Raw genomic sequence first — 25792 nt, 5'->3', positions numbered from 1 at the left:
ATTATGATGTTATAACTGTATTGGTACACTGAAGTGTGAGACCAAAGTAACGTATGTGTGATAAGAACAAATGTCCGTGATATCTACCACAGAATTTGTATATCTTTTTTATTTCCATATGTAGTACCAGTGTGAAATGTTACCTTTACTGTTGTGATTATACATACAGTATATTACTTAACCCTAATATTCTCCCATGGGTTATTGGGTTTGCTTTTGGGATTGTGTGAGTGTATCCAGCAAGCTTCCTGTGGTGACAACAGTGTTGGAAAGATAGGAACAGAACATTGTAGCTTATGGAGTAGAAAAAAATTAGAGACACCATTACCACAGATAAGGAATGTACTCATGGGGTTTGTGTGAGTGCAGTGACCAAGTCTGCTGTGGTGATGGCTGTGAAAGAGAGATAGAGATAAGAAAAGAGCTTCATGGCTTACAGAGAGTTAAGCTGAATACAACACCAGAGATAGAAGGAAGAAAGTGGACATATGCAGGACACATGACACCCTGCACAGACTAGTAATAGAATGGTGACCTGTGGATGGTGAAATGAGGTAAGGAAGACAGATAACTATATTGAAATGGAAAGATGATTTGCTGGGATGACGTTGAATAGACAGACAAGTGATAGTCACAAGTAGGAAATATTGGGGATGGTTTTGTACTCCACTAGTTGATCTACTTATCAATCAATATAACAGACTGACATCCTAGACAAAACACCACACATGCTGACACACTTCACTCATGCTCTTTGCACTGGCTGTCTTTGGTGGAAAGGAATAGTCTTGAAGGATTGGTTGATAGCATAAAAGTGATATGGTGCAGTGTGTAGTAATGGTATGTTGCAGTATATTATCTAACACCTGCTTAGTGTTGCAGTGTATCATCCCACACCTTTCTTATTAATTATGTTTTCCCTTCCCTCCTCCAGTGTTGAACTGTGTGAGGATCTTGACACGGGTGCTCCCCTACATCTTTGAGGACCCAGACTGGAGGGGATTCTTCTGGTCCAGCCTGCCAGCCAGTGGGGATGAGGGAGAGTCGGTGCCCCTTGCCCACAGCCTTATCCATGCCCTTTGTGTGAGTGTGCTGTGATTACTATGGTGATGCTGTCACTCATTAACCTGTATGCCATAAAGCTCTTCTCTTTCTCTCTGATGTGTTAGGAAATCTGTTTCTTTTAACCTTCCTTCCATTTTAGGCATCTTATTTGTGTGTATGTGTGTGCATGTGTGTATGTATGTTTGTTTGTGTATGTGCAGGATATAATGTTTATATAAATATATTGGAAAGTGAAATTAATATAAACTAAAGAAGGTAAAATGAATAAAATCAAGATGTTAATTATCAAGATGCTGGAAAGGAGAGAGAGAGAGAGAGAGAGAGAGAGAGAATGAAACACTTGTATAAGAGTTGAGTGCAGGTGTATGATGCCCACCCTCTCTCCTTTCCCATCAGGACCTGCTCTTCTGTCCAGATTTCACTGTCACTCCCAACAAGAAGACAGGGCCTGTGAGTACTCCATTGTTTTTGTTACTTGTTGTAGTAGTAAGTAGTAGTAGTAGTAGTAGTAGTAGTAGTAGTAGTAGTAGTTAGCAGCATTATTATGTTTATTATTATTATCATTTATATTATTATTATTATTATTATCATCATCATTATTATTATTATCATTGTTATTATTATTATATAATTTTTCATACTATTGGCAATTCACTGCATAACATGATTTTTGTCTTTGACAAGAAGTGTTATTTTCTAACTCTGTTAATTGCAATGTGATAGAAAATGTCCACTATTCCTGTCAAACTTTACCTTTGTGGCTTTTAGAATGATTTTTTTTTTTTTGTACTAAAAGAACTGAATTTCAACATTTTCACCATTTCTGGACAAAAAAAATCAAATTACACAAAAAATTATTGTAAAACTTCCAGCTAATTTCTAGGATTAAAAATGAACAGTGTTTTATATTTGTATGGATACAACAAATTAGTTTCACAAATGAACCCCCATATGTAGTCTTCCATCATGCTTTCATGGAAGGATCCCTGATATCTCTGTTCAAAGTTCATTGTATCTTGGTGGTAGCTCTCCCCTTGTTCCTTTGGATATCCTCCCTTATTCTTTTTTAAATTGTTGAGGTCTAAGATATGAACCTTCAAGGACATTCTGCAGCCCACCTCACCATAGCCTTTCACTAAAACTTCAACCAGTTCCATATAGTTATCAGCCTTGTTGTTGCCAAGAAAGCCCTGTACTACAGCAATAAACCACTCCTGAACTTTCTCCTCATTTTCTGTGTGAGCTTTGTACAAATTCTGTGCACTCCATAATTTTCCTTACTTGTGGTCCAATGAAGGTACCAGCTTTCACCTCTGCCTCTGACACCTTAGGAAAGAAGTCTTGTCACGAACTGTAACAAATTGTTTCCTGAGACCCAGCCTAATGTGTAGTGGAGGAAAGAAAACCTTTTGAGAATTTACCAATGGCTCATGTTGGATATTGTGTGTTTCTACTTTTAGTGTTTGTCCTTGGCTGCCAGTGCTCTCTCTGATAATGTTTTGCTCTGTCTCTACTCTCCCAAAGGCAAAGAAAACAGGGATTCTTGGTAAAACCTTGTTGCTGTCCCATCAAGAAAGCAACCATCTTAAAGTCTCCAGTTATATCCCAGCCATACTTGTAGTTCAGTTTCCAGTAGGAGCTTTACACTGCTATAGTCCTCCTTAAGATGCACAGAATGACCAAGAAGCAGAGATGGATACATGTTCACATTGAAAATTTTTTTTTAGAATGTTCTGAAAAAAAAAAAGGCATAGTATTCTGGAATATATGAGATTCTTGAAATTTAAGCAAATTCTTCTAAATATGAAAAATTCCTTGGCAGATCTGGTCAACTCAAGATTGATCTTACTAAAATCTAAAGTCTTTAGAACACTTTATATTCTTTCTTTAATTGTTTTAACTTATTAGCAGTGTTTCACAAACAATCAAGTGAGCAATTGAAATTTTGCAAAAGTCTATAATGAAACAAGGCAAAAGCAAAATTTTAAGATCAAAATTAGTTTCTTCTATTTTATTTAGATGGAGATAACTGGAAAATTATGAAAAGACAAAAGTTAAATTGTGTTACCTAGTGAATTGCATATTGTTATCATTATTATTGTTATAGTTTTTGTATGTACATGCATATTAAGGCTTCAATACATGCTGATTGTGTACATTGAGACTTATAAGTGTGTGTGTGTGTGTGTGTGTGTGTGTGTGTGTGTGTGTGTGTGTGTGTGTGGTTATATTTACTCAGTTGTGTTTACTTAGTCATAGTACACAGAGGCTCAGCTGCACTTCTATGTTTTGCCTTCATATCTACTTTCATGGCTTTCTATTTATACTCCCTTCATTGATTTACCCACTGGAAATGAATCTTTGTGTTTGTATATATGTATTTATAGGAAAGAGATTGTCTTACATATTCTTAAATCTGCTTTTGTTGTGTGTGTTTGTTTTTACCTAGTTGTATTTTACCTAGTTGTATTGTACAGGGTTCGTGCAGGGCTCATAATGTCCTGTCTCCATATCTCCATTTATCTAGTGTTTCTTTAAAGTTATGCACACTATGTGCTGTAACAATTCCATTATCCAATGCATTCCATTTTTCCACCATTCTGTGTGGAAAACTGTATTTTCCAATATCCTTCACACACTGCTTTATCCTGATCTTCTTTTCATGTCCTCTTGTCCTTCCATCTTCTTCCGTCAACAGCACCCGGTCTTCTTTGTCTATTTTTTCAATATCATTTACTATCTTATACATTGATATTAGGTCCTTCCGTTCTCATCTATCTTGTAAGGTTGGCAGTCCCATTTCCTTCAGTCATTCTTCATATGTGAGGTCCTTTAATTCTGGCACCATCTTAGTAGCAATCTTCTGTATCCTTTCCAATTTTCTTATATCCTTTTTAGAGCTTGAAGACCATACCACTGCTACATATTCCAGCCTTGGGCGTATCATGCTTGTGGTGATTTTTTTCATCATATCTTTATCTATGTAATAAAATGCCACTCTTATGTCAACATCTTATATGATAGTCCAAATATCTTGCTTATGTGTTTATCAGGGCTCAGATTTTGTTTTATGATCACTCCAAGATCTTTTTCCTCTTTAGTCTTCATTATTTGCTCTTCCCCCCATCAAATAGTTCCATGCTGGTCTTCTCTTACTCTTTCCTAGTTCCATTATGTGGCATTTCTTGGCATTAAACTCCAATTTTCACTTCTTGCTCCACTCATAGATCTTGTTTAAATCTTCCTGCAACAGCAAACAGTCCTCTCTGGTTTTAATAACTCTTAGCAACTTTGCATCATCAGCAAATAAATTTATATAACTGTTTATCCCAATGTGAATGTCATTTACATAAACTTGAAACATAATGGGGCCTAACACTGACCCTTGTGGCACTCTGCTAGTTACTTTACCCCAAGATGAGTATGTATCTCTAATCACAGTTCTCATTTCCCTATCCTTCAAATAATCTCTTGTCCATTTGAGCAAGGTTCCACGCAGTCCTCCTATGTACTCTAGTTTCCAAAGAAGTCTTCTGTGCTGGACTTTATCAAAAGCCTTTTTAATGTTCAGGTATACTGTGTCTACCCATCCATCTCTATTTTTAAGTCCTGCAATAACTCGAGTAGAAGCTTAACAAGTTTGATACACATGACCACCCTGTCCTTAACCCAAATTGTCTGCTCGATATGACTTGCTCCTCTTCTAGAAATTGAACCCATTTTTCTTCGATAATTATTTGATATAACTTCCCTACGACACTTGTAAGTGACACTGGTCTGTAGTTTAGTGGTTCAGTTGCATTTCCTCCTTTAAATATCGGTATTACGTTGGCTCTCTTCTACTCTAGTGTATGTGTAATTAATTCACCTCGGTCGTCTGCTGGTCACCCAGCCAGTCTTCCCCATTACGGAGCGAGCTCAGAGCTCATAGACCGATCTTCGGGTAGGACTGAGACCACATCACACACAACATACACCGGGAAAGCGAAGCCACAGCCCCTCGAGTTACATCCCATACCTATTTACTGCTAGGTGAACAGGGGCTACACATTGTGTGTGTGTGTGTGGGTGTGGGTGTGTTTGTTTTTGTTTGTTTGTTTGTTTGTTTGTTTGTTTATTTGTTTTTTTTTCTGAGACAGTCTGTTTACATGCACTCACACATATGTTTTTATTGTGTATGTGTGTGAATGTGTGACTGTTTGTTTGTGTATGACAGTCTTTCTTATATCCATATTCAGAAACACTGTTCCATCTCACATTGAGAACTTTCAAAGACCACAGAGATGACTAGCTAGGTTCTCAAGGGTGTTTCTCCACTTGGCAATATAGAAAACCTTGTTAATCAGCAACTAGAACCATTAAGACATCCTTGAAAACTTGTGTAACTTAAACTAGATCTTTTGAAAGTAGTGGAGGTGAAAGCAGAAGTCTTTTTTTTTTTTTTTTGTGTGTGTGTGTGTGTGTCTTGGCCAATAGTGCCTGTAGGTAACTTGAAGAGTATTGGAAGTGCTGTTCAGCTTCCACCCATTAGTGGTGCAGGCAGCTTTATTTATAGTGGTACCCATGTTAGGGCCCATATCACCACCCAAGTGCATCTTTGGTGTAACCACCTAGAACCTGAGTATCATGGTGACATGTAGGTAATTTTAAACCACTCGACAAATGGCAAAGTATCAAGGCAGTATGTGGTGGGATTTGAACCTACGAGTAGACGTTTGCCTGATCCCACTCTCACCAACTTATCCACTACACCACCTCCTCCCTTGCAGTAATGTAGTCCACATGCTCACATCTGCCATCACTCTAACTCTTCCCTTCCTGCAGGACAAACATGAGGACCTGCAGAGTATTGACAGCTGTGAGTACATCTGGGAGGCAGGTGTTGGATTTGCCTCCTCTCCCCCACACTTGCCAGCCCATGACACTAACCGTACTGAGATTCTCAAGCTGATTCTCACCTGCTTCAGCCAGACCATCTACCAGCCCTCTTCAGGTGTGATGCTGGCCCCCTCCACCCTCTCTCTCTCTCTCTCTCTCTCTCTCTCTCTCTCTCTCTCTCTCTCTCTCTCTCTCTCTCTCTCTCTCTCTCTCTCTCTCTCTCTCTCTCTCTCTCTCTCTCTCTCTCTCTCTCTCTCTCTCTCTCTCTCTCTCTCTCTCTCTTTCCTCTAACCTAATTCACCTGCCATACCAGCTTCCCTCTCCCTTTCTCTTTCCCACCCTGCTCTTGCTCTCTCTCTCTCTCTCTCTCTCTCTCTCTCTCTCTCTCTCTCTCTCTCTCTCTCTCTCTCTCTCTCTCTCTCTCTCTCTCTCTCTCTCTCTCTCTCTCTCTCTCTCTCTCTCTCTCTCTCTCTCTCTCTCTCTCTCTCTCTCTCTTCTTATTATGTAGGGCTTATTTCTTTCCTCCAATTTTATATCTTCTCTTTGTTCAGTTGGCCCTTCCTCTTCTCACTTGCCATTTCCTTTCCTCTTTTGTTGAATGCTGTCTTCCTGTTTTCCTGTCTTTCTTTGTGATCCCTGGTAATTTGATGCAATGGAAGCAGTGTTATGCATTCTTCCTCTCTAATTATGTGTTATGTAGATATCATACAGTCGGGCAGCCTTCCTCCCTGTGACAGTTCAATAATACAAGCTTTTTATCCAGTATAAATGCATTAGATTATAAGGGAGGATTTAAGAAGCCAGATGGAGATGAAGCTGTCCCTGTATAGATTAAAGATGAATGGATAAAATAGAAAATAGTTAATGAATAAATACTTGCTCTTATCTACTTGTCATTCCTATCAATAAATTTACCTAGTATTTCAAAGTTGTTTATTGGCTCAGTAGTAACAATCTGATTAATGAGTCTTTTTCACTTATCTACTACTCTGAGGACCATTTCTTATCTCTTATCTGTATATGGTGCATATTTTCTGTACTATGCAGTACTCTATATGAGGACCAATATTTTCCTGTCTCTCTATGACACACCTTCCCTGTATCTGTGTATCTGCACCCACAGAGATGAGTGAGGTGCCAAACAGGTGGATTGCAGCCTTCACGTGGGCTGACAACCGCCACGCCCTGCCTCTCTTCACCTCACTGCTTAACACAGTGTGCGGCTACAACCCCACGGGCCTCGGGGTGCCCTACAACCACCTCCTCTTCTCAGACTACCGTGAACCCCTGGTGGAGGTGGCCCTGCAAATCCTCATCACAACCTTGGACCATGACATCACCTCCACCTCACCCCCGAACCAGGAGGAGGTGAGGCAGAGTTCATGACACACAGTTGTATATTGCTGACATTGTTTTGTAAGTTAGTGCAGCATAAGAGCATGTGTGGGAAAGGAGAGCCAGTGTGAAATGTAGTTAGAAAGTGTTACCTAGTTAGTGCAACATATGAGCAGGAAAAGAGAGGAGGACTTGTTTTCTCATTACTCCTGCTTCCAATGCTTGCCGCTGCCCCTCAGCCCACCATGCCCAGCAACCTCTTCATCAACTACCTGAGTCGCATCCACCGCGAGGAAGACTTCTCCTTCGTGCTGCGTGGCTTCACTCGCCTCCTCAACAACCCGCTACAGCAAACCTACCTCCCACACTCCACCAAGAAGGTCAACTTCCACCAGGAGCTGCTTGTTTTCTTCTGGAAGTTCTGTGACTACAATAAGGCAAGTGGAGATGTATCAGGGCAGTTGTGGAGGGAGAGGTAGGATACAGTAAGTGGAGGTGACACCAATATTGCGGGGATGCAGATGAGGGTCAATTGCAGTGGCAAGTTCACTGGTGGTATTTGTTGAGTGGAAAGTACCAGATCCAATTGAAATATTTTTAATTATCACCTGCATAAAATTGAAACAGTAAAGGAGCTTATCATATTGTAAATGTAAAGAAAAGAATTTTAATAATTTCATAAATTGAATTGACAAACATAGGAAGAATATTTTAGTACAAATAAAAAAATAAATTACTAGCTGGCAACATGAGATAGATAAGTGAGGAATCTTATCATGTTACTTAAAGATGAAAAGGAATTTTAAATGGCGACAATGTGAAACATTTAAGTAAAGAACCTTACACTGTTAATAGATAGAGGAAAGGAAACACAAAGAAGCCAATACCTAAATAAACAAACATTTTTTATCTAGAATGCTCAAGAAGGTACGTAATGCACCTGTCGTGACTCCCTCTTCAAATACAAAGATCAGTCATTACCTACTTCATAATAAACAAACACTGACCTAGTGAGTTGCCAAGGATGTAATGTTGCACCTGTCCTGACTCCCTCTTGGTCTCCACCCTGCAGAAGTTCTTGTTTTACGTCCTGAAGAGCAGTGATGTATTGGACATCCTGGTGCCCATCCTGTACCACCTCAATGATGCCCGGGCTGACCAGTGTGAGTGTCCTGTGGCCTTGCTGAGGGAGTGGTGTGGTGGTGGGAATTGTTATCCTTAAAGATAAGGCTAGTGTGACAGGCTGAGAGCTGCAGAGTGGCTTTAGCATCTCAGAGAATGGGTATGAATGAGAAAGTGAAAATGCCTGAGAAGGAAATAAATGTTAGGAGTAGTATTAGAGAATGACAACCTGAGATCAAAGGATGGGATAAGGAGTGTATTGAGAGAGATCCTATGAGAGAGGTGAGATGGGAGTGCTTATGTATGAAGAGATAGAGGTTTTCCTTAAGTTATTCTTACAAAAACTCATGAAAGGAACAATGAAACAGAGAGTATAGAATGAAGTAAAAGATAGTACATGGGCTTCCTCCTTCTGCCTCTTATTTTCAAGTACAAATGTGAAGCTTCCTTTTTTTTTTTTTTTCAGTCATGTCATGATTTGGATTTACTTACAGTATTTTTTTTTTTTTTTTCTATGTAAGAGGAGCAGTGGCCTTGACCAGAAGTAGAAAGAAAGAAAGCCCACTGAGATGCCAATTCCTAAAGAATAATTTAATAGATAATCCAGAATTAGAGGATAAGTGTCTTGAAACCTCCCTTTTGAAAGAATTGAAGCTATTAGAAGAGGAAAATATTGATGTAGGCAGGAAGGGAGCTCCAGTATTTATTTCATTTATCTTCCTCAGCTCGAGTTGGCCTGATGCACATTGGGGTGTTCATCTTGCTGCTGCTGAGTGGGGAGAGGAACTTTGGTGTGAGACTCAATAAGCCGTACACCGCCTCAGTGCCCATGGACATCCCGGTGTTTACTGGTGAGTACTGGGTGCTCTGTGTCACTCATGTCTAGCAGAACAACAAGAAAGGTTATGTGCTTCTGGATTACTCTTTCAGGAATGACATCAGGCTTAGAATTTTGTGGTGAATATTAATGAATTACTCACTATGAAATGCTCTTATCTCTTTTTATTTATCTTGTACAAAATGTTATGTTTTTTGTAGATTATTTGAGTTCAGGAGGAGAGGGAAACTTTCTAGCATGAATATAAGTATTTGCAAAGTTTGAGGTGAATGATGAAGAGTTACTATTGTATGGAATGCTGTCCTCCTCTCCGTTCATTCAGTTTTTTTTTGTTACTTCAGTTGAGGAGAAGAGAAAAGCTTTATGAATTGACAGTGATAGAACATTGTACACTTTATAAATGATTGTCAAGGAATTACTCACTGGAATGGTCTACCTGTCACTATTCACCCTAATCCACTCTCCACCTTCCACACAGGCACTCATGCAGACCTGATGATCATCGTGTTCCATAAGATCATCACCACAGGGCACCAGCGACTGCAACCACTCTTTGACTGCCTCCTCACCATCCTTGTCAATGGTGTGTGTGTATATAGAACTATATGTGTGGGTGTGTGATATGGACTGGTGTGTGCGTGTGTGTTATAGTTATGTGGTTGATGATCTTGGTGAGTGTGTGTGTGTGTGTGTGTGTGTGTGTGTGTGTGGTAGCCAATTTTGGTGGTGTGTATGGTAGGTGGTTTTGGTGGTGTGTGTGTATTAGATTGACTGGTGTGTGTGTGGGTGTATTTTTTTTTTATATTTTTTATTTATTATTTTTTATGTTATGGCCTTCAAGTAGGCATACTTGAATATATATAGCCATTATTTTTATTTATAGTGGTACCCATATTAGGACCCATATCACCAGCCAAGTGCATCTTTGGTGTAACCACCTAGAACTTGGGTATCATGGTCGCATATAGGTAACTTTAAACCACTCGATAAATGGCATAGCTTCAAAGCGGTATGGAGTGGTATTTGAACCTACATGTGGACGTCTGCCCGATCCCACACTCATCATCTTATCCACTACGCCAGTGTAATGTCTAGATTTTGACTGTTGCAATTATTTGGTGTGAGATAGAAAACGTGTATCCTATTTTTAGCATGTCAGTTTTTGTATGATTATATAAGTGATTAATGTAGAAATGTTCAGCATAGTAGTAGAAGTAGTAGTAACAGGTAATTGTAGTTGCATATATATAATGAAGTACAGTAATAACAGTGATAATACAAGAAGCAGCAGCTTCAGAAATAGTATTAAGTATTGCCAATCTTCCTGGAGCCTCACAATTGTTACTGTTACCACCACCACCACCACCACCACAGTGTCACCATACATCAAGACTATGTCCATGGTGGCGGCCAACAAGCTGCTGCACCTGCTGGAGGCATTCTCCACTCCCTGGTTCCTGTTCTCTGCCCCGCACCACCACCACCTTGTCTTCTTCCTCCTCGAGACGTTCAACAACATCATCCAGTACCAGTTTGATGGTAAAATGCTCCACTCTGATATTCATTTATTTATTTCATTACTTATTTTTATTATTTGTTCAAGTATTGATTTATTTTTGTTTTATTTTTTATTTTGGTATTTTCTATCTTTTTGTTTTTTATTATTATCTATTTATTTACTTATATGGACCATTATAAGAGGATACATATGATTAACTGCATTATCACTTTTTTGCCCATTTTTTTCATGATTGGTGTTTGTTTTTATTCATAATAATTATGGTCAATATACTAACTATTTATATGTGTGTGTATTTACCTATTTGTGTATTACAGGGCCCGAGCTAAGCTCTCTGTGTCCTGTCTCCTTGTTTACTCGTGTCATATCTCTCTTTCATCTGATTGACACACACTGTGTCAACGACATCACTGCTCAGTTTATTCCACTTATCAATACTACGATGTGGGAAACTGTACTTTCTCATGTCATTTAGACAGATATCTTTTATTAGTTTTTTTCCATGTCCTCGGAGATGATTACTTGTAGTCACCTTTATCAACTCTCTGTCCAATATGTCAATCTTGTTCACCAATTTATACATAGTTATCATGTCTCCCCTTGTTGTTCTCTCTTCTAATGTGGTCAGCCCCAGTTTCTTCAGTCTTTCCTCATAGTCTAACTCCCTGAGTCCTGGAAGCATCCTTGTTGCCAGCCTCTGTACCCTTTCCACCTTCACATTTTTCTTCATATGCGGTGACCAAACGCAAGCTACATATTCTAACTGGGGTCTTATTAAGGTGCATAATATCTTCTTCATCATTCCTTAATCTAGGTAGTGGAATGCAAGACCAATATTTTGAAGCATGTTATATGTTTTCCCAAATATCTTGTTAATGTGTTTCTCCGGTGACAAAGTGTTTTGCACGGTTATTCCCAAGTCTTTCTCCTCATTGGTCTCTTCAATTTTCTCATCACCCAGCCTGTAATCCCTGTTTGGTCTGTATCTACTTCTTCCCATTTTCATAACATGGCTCTTGTTTATATTAAATTCCATCTGCCACTCTTTACTCCACTCATATATTTTATCAAGATCTTCCTGTAACTTGTTACAATCTTCCACATTCTTTACTCTCCTCATAATTTTAGTATCGTCTGCGAACATATTCATGTAACTGTCAATTCCTACTGGCATATCATTAACATAAATCAAAAACATGATGGGACCAAGCACTGACCCTTGTGGAACTCCACTGGTTATCTTTTTCCACTCTGACTTCTTTCCTTTCACCACTGTTCGCATTTCTCTTCCCACTAAGTAATTTTCCATCCATTTTGCTAATTTATCACTTACTCCTTCAATCTTCTTTAGTTTCCACATCAGTCTATTGTGTGGCACTTTATCAAAGGCCTTTCTCAAGTCCAGGTAAATAGCATCCACCCATCCCTTTCTATGTTGTAGTATGTCAGTCACTCTTGAATAAAACATAATAAATTGGATACGCACGATCTTCCTTTTCTGAAACTAAACTGCTTTTCACTCAGAATGTTTTCACTTTCTAGATAATCACTCCACTTAGCTTTAATTGCTTCTTCACATACCTTGTACAATATACTAGTCAACGATACTGGTCTGTAATTTAACGGTTCCATTCTACTACCATTCTTATATATAGGCACAATGTCAGCTCTTTTCCACTCTTTCGGGACTATTCCTGTTCGTATGGAGGTTTCCACAATATCAAATATGGGGTTCAACAGTTGATCCTTGCAATCTTTTAGCAATCTCCCAGATATGTCATGAGGCCCCATTGATTTATTAATATCCAAGTTACTTATAATTTTCCTTATATCTTCTTTAGTAACCATGATGTCCTGCATTTACTTTATTTCTGTAGGCCTTTCTCCTATAAAATGCTCCTCCTTTGTAAACACTTTGCAAAAGTTGTTGTTCAATATTTTAGCTATATCTCTGTGTGTGTGTGTGTGTGTGTGTGTGTGTGTGTGTGTGTGTGTGTGTGTGTGTGTGTGTGTGTGTGTGTGTGTGTGTGTCTTATCTATCTATCTCTATATTTATTTGACTTTCATTTATATATCTTTCTTATCTATCTAGCTATGTACTTAACTATCTGTTTATTTATGTATCTATTTACCTAGCTACATATCTTTATCTCTCTACCCACCAATACACTTGCTTATCAATATACTGTATGTCTATCTGTGTGTGTGTCTTCAGGGAACAGCAACCTGGTGTACACAATCATTAGGAAGCGGCAGGTGTTCCACTCTCTAGCCAACCTCCCCACTGACTGCTCCACCATCAACAAGTCCCTCACTCGCCGGGGGAAGCGTACCCTCACCCGCCACCCTTCCACCGAGTCCACCCGCGGGCCCCCCACCATGGAGGGTGCCCTGCCTGCCCAGCCCGCCCAGCCCGGCACCCAAACCGCCACCCTTGCCGCCATGCCAGGTTAGGAGTTAAGTCTTTTAAAAACTCTATTGATTGCAACGGGAGTTTATGATTATGGGTTGATTATATAGGGAAAAAAGGTTACAAGTCTTATTGTCTTTTGCCTAGAATGCTTTCTTGATATTAAAAAGGGATAATATCACCATTCCTAAAACTGCATATCATGAGAAGCTTGATAAAAGCAGAAATAGTTGCAGCTCATATTCTCTTATTGTATCTGTGCCTGTAATGTTTTCTTGGTATTTAAAAGAGATATTGTCATCATGCTATCCCTCACTCCTCCTGCTGCTGTGCCATGTTACAGATTAACTTTTCTAAAAGTTTATGAACCATGATAACATTGATGGTTATAAAGGTAGATTTTTTAGTGAAAGATGAATTAAGGTTTAGGGCTGCAAAAAGGTAGAAAAAGAAGGTTCCCAGAATGGAGGAGTAGAGCCAAAAAAACTATTCAAAATTAAAGAATTGTTTTGAAACCTCCCTCTTATTCTTTGTTTTTGTGTCCCCTTCCATACTTTCTTGAATAGAAGGAGAGAGAAGTGTCTTGAAACCTCTATATTACTCACATATTTCATTTACTTACTTTTCTTGCTCACTTTTATGTTTCCTTGATGATTAACCCTTAAAGCAATGGCATGTTTTGCCATGTATGTCCTCCCACATGGGCATATTCATGCAAAAACATGCTTCATTTCAACCTTCTATATGTTCATATATATATATTCATGTTAGTGAGTAAAGTAGCATTATAAAGTTTGTACCCTTAGGTGTCCTTTGACATTTATTTGAACACTACATGAGCATTGGTAAAACAAGTTTGGAATTCTGAATAGGGGAATCTGAAGGCACATTATTCTTGACAGATATCCACCCTTACTGCATTTCTTTCCTATTATTTAGCAATAAAAAGCATTACTTTTATACAATTTATGTGAAACACACACATAAATAACTCAAGTTCTATTTTATTGTAAAGATCAATGGTTAGCATTACTTACTAAATTTAGCAATGGACCAGCATCCATGCTAGGATACTGCAGTTACGTTGTGTAATAAAAGGAAAGATGAAAAATAGAAAACAACACTACTTTTATTTTTAAGAGTACAAAACTGTAACTTTTAGAGCTCATTACATACTTACTGTTGTGTCACTCGCTGCTTTGTACACCCTGGCTCAGACGACACGAGGCAACAGCTGCCACGGCTCAGACGACACGAGGCAACAGCTGCCACGCCTAACGGCCACTATGTGATGCTGAACAACATTTACATTGCCTTCCTCTGCATCAGTTTTTATTTAGCATCACTATCACAAATATTTGGTGATAGCATTGTCATGCATGTTAGCATGGAAAAATAAATCACTGGCAATGTTATATCCATCACCATTGCTGCAGTAACTCAGTGTGGTATCGCTGTCATTGCTAATAATGGTAATTGTGAATGTCTTGTCTAATTCTGCTTCCAATTTCACTAGTTTCCAACCCTTTCCTGATGTTCTTGATGGGTGTTGAGGTCAAAAGGGCCTCATCTTGGGAATGAAATTGACAGGAAGGATGGGTGGAGCTGGGGTATTTAGTGAACATGTTTTCAAAGTTAGCACAAAGCATAATTTGACAACTGGCAAGTCTATAAAGTGTGGATTGGTATTGTTTGAAAGAAGATGACATATTTAATGGACTTGAAGTCAAACAAAATAAAATAATTTGACAGTACATTAATAAAAAAAATGTCTTGTCCATTATTGTAGACAATTGTGCTGCGAGCCCACACACCAGATGCCCACAAATGTGGACACGCGCTCTTTAATGTTTAAAAAGAGAGAGAAATGTCTTGAAACCTCTCTACTAGTCATACCTTTAATTCTTTTACTTCTATCCTCTTTACTGCCTCCTTGATGATTAAAAAGAGTTATTATCACCAATTCTTCCCATCCCTCTCTTCAAAAATCTCCTTGATCACAATTCTTATCCTTTACTTTTCCTGCCATTTCTCAATCCTAACTTCCAAGAGGAGTTATCACTATCATCCCTTCCTCTGTCACCTCTGCCGCTCCCCACAGGCTTGGAGAAGATGACAGAGAAGGAGTCAGCCCACCCGACCACACAGCAGCTTCACAACCTCACCTCCGTCACCACTAATGGAGATCTGGTGGGTCCTCTTTCACCCCAAGTACCCCCAACCCCAGCTACCCCAGAGGATGGTGCCCAGCTCCCCATTGGCACCAGCATCCAGCCCCCAGCCCTCCATCACTCCCTCCCTGCCATCCAAGACCTCAAGCTGACTGACAAGGTGAGGGCAGATTTGTGTAGATTGATTTAGTTATTGTTGGATGAATTGTGACTTGTGATTGGTTGATTTGGTTGGTGACAGTTTGTGATTGGTCAATTCATGGGTTACTGGCTGATTTTGTGAGTCATATAAGTCATATAAGACATAGTGATTTATGACTTGTATATTTATCATCAACTGCACCTAGAATGACTTTTGAAGGTAAAGACAGACCAGTTTTGTGTGTAGATGTCTTACCTTGTCTTAAGAAGAAGAAGAGAAGGGACCACTTACCAGAAGAAGAGGAAGTATAGCCATTAAACTTTATTTCCCCATGATTATACAGAAAGAGAAGGAAGAGAAGGAGGAGGAAGAAGGGAAAGCACCACTTGCTAAGCTTACTTCTTCATCAGTATTCAGTAAGAGAAATTATGGTCATTAAACTTTACTTCCCCATGATTATCCAGGAAGAGGAGGAAGAGGAGGAGGAGGAGGAGGAGGAAGAAGAGGAGGTGAGAGTATGCCTGGATGGAGACGCAGAAGATAGTCTTCTCCTGTCTGACCTACAGCCTCCGCCCTCCACCAATGCTTCCTCCGTCATGGTGAACACTCCTCCCCACCTCATTGTCTTGGTGCACTTATGTCCTTGTTCACTTGTACAGTGTTCTCAAACATTTTTTTAATTATGATTTTGTATACTTTCTTCATGACCAAGTGCACCTATTCTATTGTACCTGTATACCTCTGATATGGAAACTCATTCACACACACACACACACACACACACACACACACACACACACACACACACACACACACACACACACACACACACACACACACACACACACACACACACACACACACACCGCGTAGTGTAGTGGTTAGCACGCTCGACTCACCATCGAGAGGGCCCGGGTTTGAGTCCCAGGAAGCGGCAAGGCAAATGGGCAAGCCTCTTAATGTGTAGCCCCTGTTCACCTAGCAGTACAGTCAGTGCCCAAAGTGATGGCGCAAAACATACCGCGCCATAATTTTCGGCGGGAATCAAACCACCCCCTAGCAACAAGGATCAAATCCGCCGATTTTGTTGGCGCGTAAATAGTGGGCTCATACACGTGACCTTGAGCAGCTGATGAAGTGTAACTGTCTCAGTGTGAGGCATTACTTCATACGGGCTGGGTATGTCTGACTGTCTATGTTGCACCACGTGTTTTTTCTTACAAAGTTTGCATTGCTAACCTATCTTGTGCGTAGCAATGGGGCCAAGGAAGGAGCTGACAAAAGATCAAATTGCAGCTATAAGTACCCTGAGCCAAGTAGGAAAAGGAAATAAAGAAATTGCTGCTATCACGGGTGTTACACTCCGTAGTGTGCAGCGTTGGATGAAAAAATGCAGGGATGCGGGAGGGAGTGTCCCGCCGCCTTCTGAGAAGAAGAGGACTGGGAGGCCTCGTGTCACATCTACGAGGACCCTGAAGATACTAAAGCGTCAAGTGGACAATGAACCATGCATCAGTGCCAAAGAACTCAAGGAAAAGAACCCTAGGCTCCTTCAGGAAGTCTCAGTGCGAACAATTCAGAAACGCCTTCATGACGACCTAAAATTCCGGTATCGTGCACCACGAAAGAAACCCATTTTAACAGCGGTACAAAAGAAGAAAAGGCAGTTGTTTTGCCGTAAACATTTAGCATGGGATCCAGAGAAGTGGAAAACAGTTCTCTGGTCTGATAAGGCAACTTTTACAGTGACTGGCAACCGAGGAGGGAAAGTTAGGCTACGTCCTGGCTCAGATCCTTACCTCCCTAAGTACACTGAGGGAACTGTAAAACACCCAGCAAATGTTATGGTATGGGGAGCATTTGGGTATCATGGCACTGGGACATTGGTAGTGTTGCCAAAAAATGTCACTATTAACAAAGATCGCTATCTTGAGCTTCTTGCCGAACACCTTGAGGACTATTTCACTAAATGCAACAGTGAAATATTTATGCAAGACGGTGCACCAGCTCACACTGCCAAATTGATCAAAAATTGGTTTGACTGGGTCCATATTGAATACATCAAAGATTGGCCAGGTAATAGCCCTGATTTAAACCTGATAGAGAACATCTGGAGTTTGATAAAGCGCCGCTTACGTGGCCGTGACACCTCCACAGTGGACAAACTTGTCAACCACATCCAGGAGATTTGGGAAAACCTGGAGCCTTCATTCCTACAAAACCTGGCTTTATCTGTTCCAAAATGTTTACAGAGTTGCCTGAAGAGGCATGGTAACCCAACCAAGTACTAGAGGAAAGATAAATACCATGAAAATAACTTTCTTTCTATTTTTCTTTTGTTGCGAAGCGAAAAAAACATGCTGCGCCATCACTTTCGGCACTGACTGTAAATAGGTATGGGATGTAACTCGAGGGATTGTGGCCTTGCTTTCCCGGTGTGTGGAGTGTGTTGTGGTCTCAGTCCTACCCGAAGATCGGTCTATGAACTCTGAGCTCGCTCCGTAATGGGAAAGACTGGCTGGGTGACCAGCAGACGACCATGGTGAATTACACTACAAATTTTTATTTATTGTTCATATTATTTGTTTATGATGTGGCAACTCTCTGAGCAAGAGCTGAGTCCTGAGCCATACTTTAAAGAATTCACGTTAAATATGTTAGAGAATCAAATGTTTATAAAAAAAAATGTAATGGATAGCATGAAAATTTAAATCTAAGTTTTATTAATATCACAAAATTATCTTTGGTACATATTCAAACTATGTTTTCTCTGAAAGTTACAAACTGATTTCAGTTCTACATATTGTCCTACAGATATTATAATGCAAAGAAGTGTGGTGGAGAAATAAGGGGGATAAATGAATTGTCTGAAAAAAAAAAAAAAAAAAAAAAATTGCCAAAAACTATGTAATGCCAGAAAGGAAAATTTGTGATGTCTCGGTTGTTTAGTATATCTCAGAGAATAAAATATTGAAAAGGAATAACGTGTAACGAAAAATGTGGAAATTCATTCTAATTTTTCGTATATCAAGATTATCTATGTTACACATTCAAACTACATCTCCTCCCAAAGCTACTAATCCGGTGAGAATTATGTTTGCTTTCCTGGAAGGAGAAACTCTCATAGATTGGAAAGAACTGTGATAGAGAAATAACAATTTGTGTGTTAAAAAATTAATGTCTGAAGAAAAAGAAAAATGACAAAAATTATTTAATGTTTGAAGGAAAAATATATGACCACAGAATTGTCTAGTACAGAATTCTTTACATAGTTTAGCATGATAACAATAAAATGTATCTTGATAACCAATAAATTGATAAAGAGAATCTTATTGGCAATAAATAATAATTAGATAACCTCTAACAAATATATTGCCCAAGAACCGACAACCAATAAATTGATAAATCCAAAACTCTGACACTAACGATGGCTCTATTGATATTTCAAATAAATTTGTAAATCCAAATCTTTTAATATATTATTTTTAAGATTATAGAAAATCAGGTTCATTGTTTATCTTGTCTTTTCACTAACGAAAAGTGATGCTTTAAGTAAAAATTATTCTGTTTGATATTAAAAGTTTAAAACTTCAACTTGCTCATGTTCCAAAAACTGAAATTGTCACTTATCACTAGCTTGGAACCATTAGTATTATTGATACCAGTGAATCAATAACATTGGCAAAAATATGTATCAGACAATGGATAACCCAGTGTTGTTATAGATTATTTCAACAATTTAATGTGATAACGGCCATCTATGGTTCTTTACATCCTTTATTTTCATCAAGACCCAGTTTATTTTAAATACTTTTTTGACAGCCCTCTATTGTACTTTTATACTTTTGATGTGGAAACTGATTCACACACACTCAGACTACTTATTGTGATTTTTGTTCATATATTGGTTTATGATGTTATGCACTGAAGAGCTTGTGATCCAGTTTTTGGCCCTAACTTGCACTTTGAAGAACTCTGGACTAATATCTAGGTTAATATTTAGGTTCACTTCTTTATGATTCATTATTTATTATTTTGCATATCTTATTTCAACATTTGTTTTTGTTTTCATGTATGATTCTGTTTTATTATAGATACCACTCTTTTACCTTGGGATTGCCTTTGTTTGTATTTATGATATATTATTTATTGTTTTGCATGTCTTTTTTTCAGCATGTGTCTTTGCTATTTGTGTATAATCATGTTTTAAAATTTGTATTTTTTTCAGTACTAAATATGGTCCTTCTATCTTGGGATCAAACAAATTTTGTATTTGTGATTTATAATTTGTTATTTTCTGTGTCTTTTTTCAGCATGTGTCTATTTTTAATGTCTAGTAATTGTTTTACCTATTTTACTTTTCAGCACCAGATACTTCACTTTTATCTCATAAGTGCATACCATAATTTATATTTGAGCATGTCTTAGCCCATCAGAGCTGATGCCAGTGTGTGTACAGTATGTGTTCTACAGCCCGTTGATATTAAGAATGATATGTGTCTTAGTGAAGCATTGATCCAATCCATTCCAGGAAGCTCAGGTGTTTCCTCAGGGAGACACAATTTCATTTTTATGCAACACTTGAAAAATACTTCTCTGGAACTAATTTTGACTTTTGCCTGCACAATACTTCTGATCAGCTGAGTCATTTGATTTATCTTTAGGAGACAGAAGGTGAAGCTTTGTCTGAATAAATTGTCATTATGAAATTATTAAAGCTTCTCAGAGTAAAAAAAAAAAAAAGAGAGGGAGAAAATAGACCATGTTATGTTAGTTACATAGTTTTTTTTTTTTTTTTTTTTTTTTTACGTTAAGGCCTATAGCGCCTGTAGGCACACTTGAAGAGTGTATGGGAACCGCTGTTCAGCTTCCACCCATTAGTGGCGCAGGCAATTTTATTTATAGGGCCCATATCACCCCCGAAGTTTATCTTGGGTGTAACCACCTAGAACCTGGATATCATGGTGACATGTGGGTAACTTTAAACCACTCGACAAATGACAAAGTGTTTAAGGCTGTACGTGGTGGGATTCGAACTTACGCGTGGACGTCTGCCTGATCCCACGTTCGCCACCTTATCCACTATGCCACCACCTCCCTGAGTTGCTTTACTCTATATGCTGTACAGAAATATTATACTTCTTTTGTATTTGTAGTCTAGACAACTTATCGTTAGGTTGGTTTTCTGCCATCTTTTATTATGCTACATGATAAATTACTATTAATAACATCAAGTTGGTTTTCTGTCAATTTTTATGATGATGCAGGACAAATTATTGTTTGATCAGCTTCTCCAGTCATTGTTCCATATGTGGCTGGTGCTTTGTTTTGTGTAACCTGCATAGTTCAGTGGGTGAGACAGGCGAACTTTCTTGGAAACTTACAGGAAACATTTGAAGTTTAGTTTTGGAAGTTTAGAAATGTCTTATGTTATGTCAAGGGAAGAATAATACATAGTGTATGTAATCTCTTAGTAAAAGGGAAAAGTTATATAATTCACAATAAAGAGGCAACACAAATAATAAAGCATGTTCATTAGCATGTTTTATTTGATTTGATTAAGCTCATCCTCTGCCTCCAGTGTACTGATGAAAACTGTCCCCAGCCTGGACGTGAAGACAGCCCCACCCCTTCCCTCAACTCTGGGGTGTCTGACTCCTCTGGCCCCAGCATGAGCCATGTGCCTGCCTCCTCTCCTGGCCCCCAGCCTTGGACACCCACCACGGCCTGGGTGCTGAGCTGGAAGGCTAAACTGCCCCTCCAGACCATCATGAGGCTCCTGCAGGTGTTAGTGCCGCAGGTGGAGAAGATCTGTATTGACAAGTAAGTCCATGCAGGTGTATGTATGTGTGTCTTCATTGTCATCATCATCACTGCACTATTTATTGCTCTGTTTTAGATCAGTGAAGACTTCAGGGTAATGCATTGTTGGTAGATATGAAGCAAATATCAAGCAACACAACCATAGGAGTTACTGAAAGAGAAAATTAGTAATAACAATAAAAGAAATTAGAAAAGAATGATACATTCTCTAGCGGCGTTCCCTCAGTCTTAAGTGTTCCCAAGCCTTAACTTGCTTTTGTTTGCAGGGGCCTGACCGATGAAAGTGAGATACTGAGGTTCCTGCAGCATGGCACCCTGGTTGGCCTACTGCCCGTGCCACATCCCATCCTGATCCGCAAGTACCAGGCCAACTCTGGCACAGCTACCTGGTTCAGGACTTACATGTGGGGCATCATATACCTCAGGTTAGCTGCTTGCCTTCCCACTGCCTGGTAGTGTGTGTGTGTGTGTGTATTTTACCTATTTGTATTTATCTATTTGTGTATTACAGGGCCCGAGCTAAGCTCTCTGTGTCCTGTCTCCTTGTCCACTCCTGTCATATCTCTCTTTCATCTGATTGACACACACTGCATCAACGACATCACTGCTCAGTTTATTCCACTTATCAATACTACGATGTGGGAAACTGTACTTTCTCACGTCATTTAGACAGATATCTTTTATTAGTTTTTTTCCATGTCCTCGGAGATGATTACTTGTGGTCACCTTTATCAACTCTCTGTCCAATATGTCAATCTTGTTCACCAATTTATACAAAGTTATCATGTCTCCTCTTGTTCTTCTCTCTTCTAATGTGGTCAGCCCCAGTTTCCTCAGTCTTTCCTCATAGTCTAACTCCCTGAGTCCTGGTACCATCCTTGTTGCCAGCCTCTGTACCCTTTCCACCTTCTTCACATTTTTCTTCATATGCAGTGACCAGACACAAGCTGCATATTCTAACTGGGGTCTTATTAAGGTGCATAATATCTTCTTCATCATTCCTTCATCTAGGTAGTGGAATGCAAGGCCAATATTTTGAAGCATGTTATATGTTTTCCAAAATATCTTGTTAATGTGTTTCTCCGGTGACAAAGTGTTTTGCACGTTACTCCTAAGTCTTTCTCCTCATTGGTCTCTTTAATTTTCTCATCACCCAGCCTGTAATCCCTGTTTGGTCTGTATCTACTTCTTCCCATTTTCATAACATGGCTCTTGTTTATATTAAATTCCATCTGCCACTCTTTACTCCACTCATATATTTTATCAAGATCTTCCTGTAACTTGTTACAATCTTCCACATTCTTTACTCTCCTCATAATTTTAGTATCGTCCGCAAACATGTTCATGTAACTGTCAATTCCTACTGGCATATCATTAACATAAATCAAAAACATGATGGGACCAAGCACTGACCCTTGTGGAACTCCACTGGTTACCTTCTTCCACTCGGACTTCTTTCCTCTCACCACTGTTCTCATTTCTCTTCCCACTAAGTAATTTTCCATCCATTTTGCTAGTTTATCATTTACTCCTCCAATCTTCTTTAGTTTCCACATCAGTCTATTGTGTGGCACTTTATCAAAGGCCTTTCTCAAGTCCAGGTAGATAGCATCCACCCATCCCTCTCTATGTTGTAGTATGTCAGTCACTCTTGAATAAAAACATAATAAATTGGATACGCACGATCTTCCTTTTCTGAAACCAAACTGCCTTTCACTCAGAATGTTTTCACTTTCTAGATACTCACTCCACTTAGCTTTAATTACTTCTTCACATACCTTGCACAATATACTAGTCAACGATACTGGTCTATAATTTAACGGTTCCATTCTACTACCATTCTTATATATAGGCACAATGTCAGCTCTTTTCCACTCTTTCGGGACTATTCCTGTTCGTATGGAGGTTTCCACAATATCAAATATGGGGTTCAACAATTGATCCTTACATTCTTTTAGCAACCTCCCAGATATGCCATCAGGCCCCATTGATTTATTAATATCCAAATTGCTTATAATTTTCCTTACATCTTCTTTAGTAACCATGATGTCCTGCATTTGCTTTATTTCCGTAGGCCTTTCTCCCATAAAATGCTCCTCCTTTGTAAACACTTTGCAAAAGTTGTCGTTCAAAATTTCAGCTATATCTCTAGCATCCTCATATACTTCTTCCCAATTTTTTACCTTTTCTATTGCCTCCCTTTTATTTAGTTTTCCATTTATGAATTTGTAAAACATTTTAGGGTCACTATCACAGTTTTCCACCACCCTCTGTTCATATTCCTTTTGTGCTGTTCTCCTTACTTCAACATATCTATTCCTTGCTGTTTTGTAAACTTCTCTTGATAATACATCACTGTTTTTCTTAAGTTTCTTCCATGCCTTTTCTTTGTTCTTTTTTGCTTCTTCACAATTTCTATTAAACCACTGTTTATTATTTAAAGTCCTCTTTCTGTGATATGGCACAAACTTTTCACAGCAGAGTTATATAAATCCATAAATTTATCGTATTTCAATTGCATATCCCTTTCCTGGTATACCACGGACCAGTCAATTTCATTAAAGAACTCCCTTATATGGTTATAATTTGCCCTAATATAATTTAATTTTTCCTCCCTGCGTTCCACAATCTTATTCGTGCTTAATTCCGTATCCAGCTCAAAGCTTAGGACATCATGATCGCTTTTCCCCAAGGGACATTCATGTTCAATTTCCTCTTTTAGAGAGATGCCCCTGGTAAATACCAAATCCAACCTTGCTGCAACATCTTGTCCCCTGCACCTTGTTGGTGATCTCACCCACTGTGTCATCAAGTTATTTGTTGCTACATTTAACAATTCCTCTGCCCACTCACCACCGTTCACCACTTCGTAGTCTTCCCACACTATTTCTTTACAATTAAAGTCCCCGACTATCATCACTCTATCCTTTCTGATGAGTTCTTGCTTCATTCTGTCTAGAGTATTTCTCATCACCATTTGATACTGTTCATATTCCCAAGCACTGGTTCTGGGTGGTATGTATACTGTTATAATATTAATGTCCCTCTTACCATCTGTTATAAGCATACTTATCACTTCCTCATTTCTCTTACTATAGTTCACCTCCTTCACTATCAGATCTTCCTTAGTAAGAACCATTATACCACCACCTCCTTTATTTTTTCTATCATTTCTCCATACTTTGTAGTGTTTTACATCAAACCAATCTAGCTTTATTTCGGGCCTTAACTTTGTTTCCACCACACACATTATGTCCGGTTCATTATTTCTTAGGTAATCCATACATTCTAGCCTCTTAGACAGAAATCCATCTATATTCGTGTAAGTCACTTGAATTCCATTCCTAGTCTCTTTCTTCCATGTTTCCATCAGTGTAATGTCTATTCCGTTTGTTTTATCCACCACTTCTTCAACCTCCCATTTCTCATCCTCCAAAAAAATTTGGTCTTTTCCTCCTCGGTGTGTGTGTGTGTGTGTGTGTGTGTGTGTGTGTGTGTGTGTGTGTGTGTGATGTCACTAAATTGTGTACTTATAAGATGAAGTCAAACATGTATTTACCTAGTTGTATTATACAGGATTTGAGCGGGGCTCATAGTGTCCTGTCTCCATGTCTCCATTTATTCAATTTTTCTTTAAAGTAATGCACATTATGTGCTGTAACAACTTCATTATTCAATGCATTCCACTTTTCCACCATTCTATGTGTAAAACTATATTTTCCAATATCTTCACACACTGCCTCATCCTGATCTTTTTTACATGTCCTCTTGTCCTTCTATCTTCTTCTGTCACCAGCACTAGGTCTTCCATGTCTATCTTTTCAATTTACTATCTTGTACATTGTTATTAGGTCTCCTCATTCTCTTCTATCTTGTAAGGTTGGCAGTCCCATTTCCTTCAACCGTTCTTCATATGTTAGGTCCTTTAGTTCCAGCATCATCTTTGTAGTAATCTTCTGTATCCGTTCTAATCTTCTTATATCTTTTTTGGAGCTCAGAGACCACATCACAGCTGCATATTCCAACTTTGGACGTATCATGCTAGTGATAATTTTTTTCATCATATCTTTGTCCATGAGCTGTGTGTGTGTGTGTGTCCTGTCTTTTAGTATTGATTTATCATTTTCCTCAAAAATAAGAATTTTACTGTCATGCATAACTTATAAGTAGTAATTATGCTATTAGATTATTTTGTGTGTGGGGGGAACATCTTAGCATACATACAGCCATACAGTGTGGTGGAAGGAAAGTTAACAGTATCTTTTCTCTTCCCACAGAAATGTTGACCCTCCCATTTGGTATGACACGGATGTCAAGTTGTTTGAGATCCAGCGTGTGTGAGGGACTGGCTAACTTGTGTGTGTGTGTGTGTGTGTGTGTATGTGTGTGTGTGTATTTACCTATTTGTATTTACCTATTTGTGTATTACAGGGCCCGAGCTAAGCTCTCTGTGTCCTGTCTCCTTGTCCATTCCTGTCATATCTCTCTT

General features: G+C 38.9%; 1 protein-coding gene across 6 annotated transcripts in view; it reads left to right on the top strand.

Annotated features, from left to right (window-relative positions):
* Positions 1 to 25792, top strand: part of LOC123511385 (protein HID1-like) — a 27805-nt gene extending 2013 nt beyond the window's left edge. For 2 of the 6 annotated variants that reach the window (XM_045267214.1, XM_045267216.1), the window contains exons 3-17: positions 935 to 1083; positions 1462 to 1515; positions 5890 to 6058; positions 7067 to 7311; positions 7518 to 7715; positions 8351 to 8441; positions 9126 to 9251; positions 9717 to 9821; positions 10613 to 10777; positions 12973 to 13206; positions 15269 to 15498; positions 15945 to 16079; positions 21086 to 21303; positions 21570 to 21728; positions 25581 to 25777. In XM_045267214.1, the coding sequence (XP_045123149.1) occupies positions 935 to 1083; positions 1462 to 1515; positions 5890 to 6058; positions 7067 to 7311; positions 7518 to 7715; positions 8351 to 8441; positions 9126 to 9251; positions 9717 to 9821; positions 10613 to 10777; positions 12973 to 13206; positions 15269 to 15498; positions 15945 to 16079; positions 21086 to 21303; positions 21570 to 21728; positions 25581 to 25644 (2342 nt within the window). In that variant the 3' untranslated portion in view covers positions 25645 to 25777. Of the gene's footprint in view, positions 1 to 934; positions 1084 to 1461; positions 1516 to 5889; positions 6059 to 7066; positions 7312 to 7517; positions 7716 to 8350; positions 8442 to 9125; positions 9252 to 9716; positions 9822 to 10612; positions 10778 to 12972; positions 13207 to 15268; positions 15499 to 15944; positions 16080 to 21061; positions 21304 to 21569; positions 21729 to 25580 lie in introns of all 6 variants that reach the window. The other 4 variants (XM_045267220.1, XM_045267218.1, XM_045267217.1 and 1 more) reach the window with 4 other exon arrangements.

This window comes from Portunus trituberculatus, chromosome 31, assembly GCF_017591435.1.
Source record: "Portunus trituberculatus isolate SZX2019 chromosome 31, ASM1759143v1, whole genome shotgun sequence".
Lineage (NCBI taxonomy): Eukaryota > Metazoa > Arthropoda > Malacostraca > Decapoda > Portunidae > Portunus > Portunus trituberculatus.
Note: the sequence above shows the minus strand (reverse complement) of the source record. Positions and strands in the feature narration are given on the sequence as shown.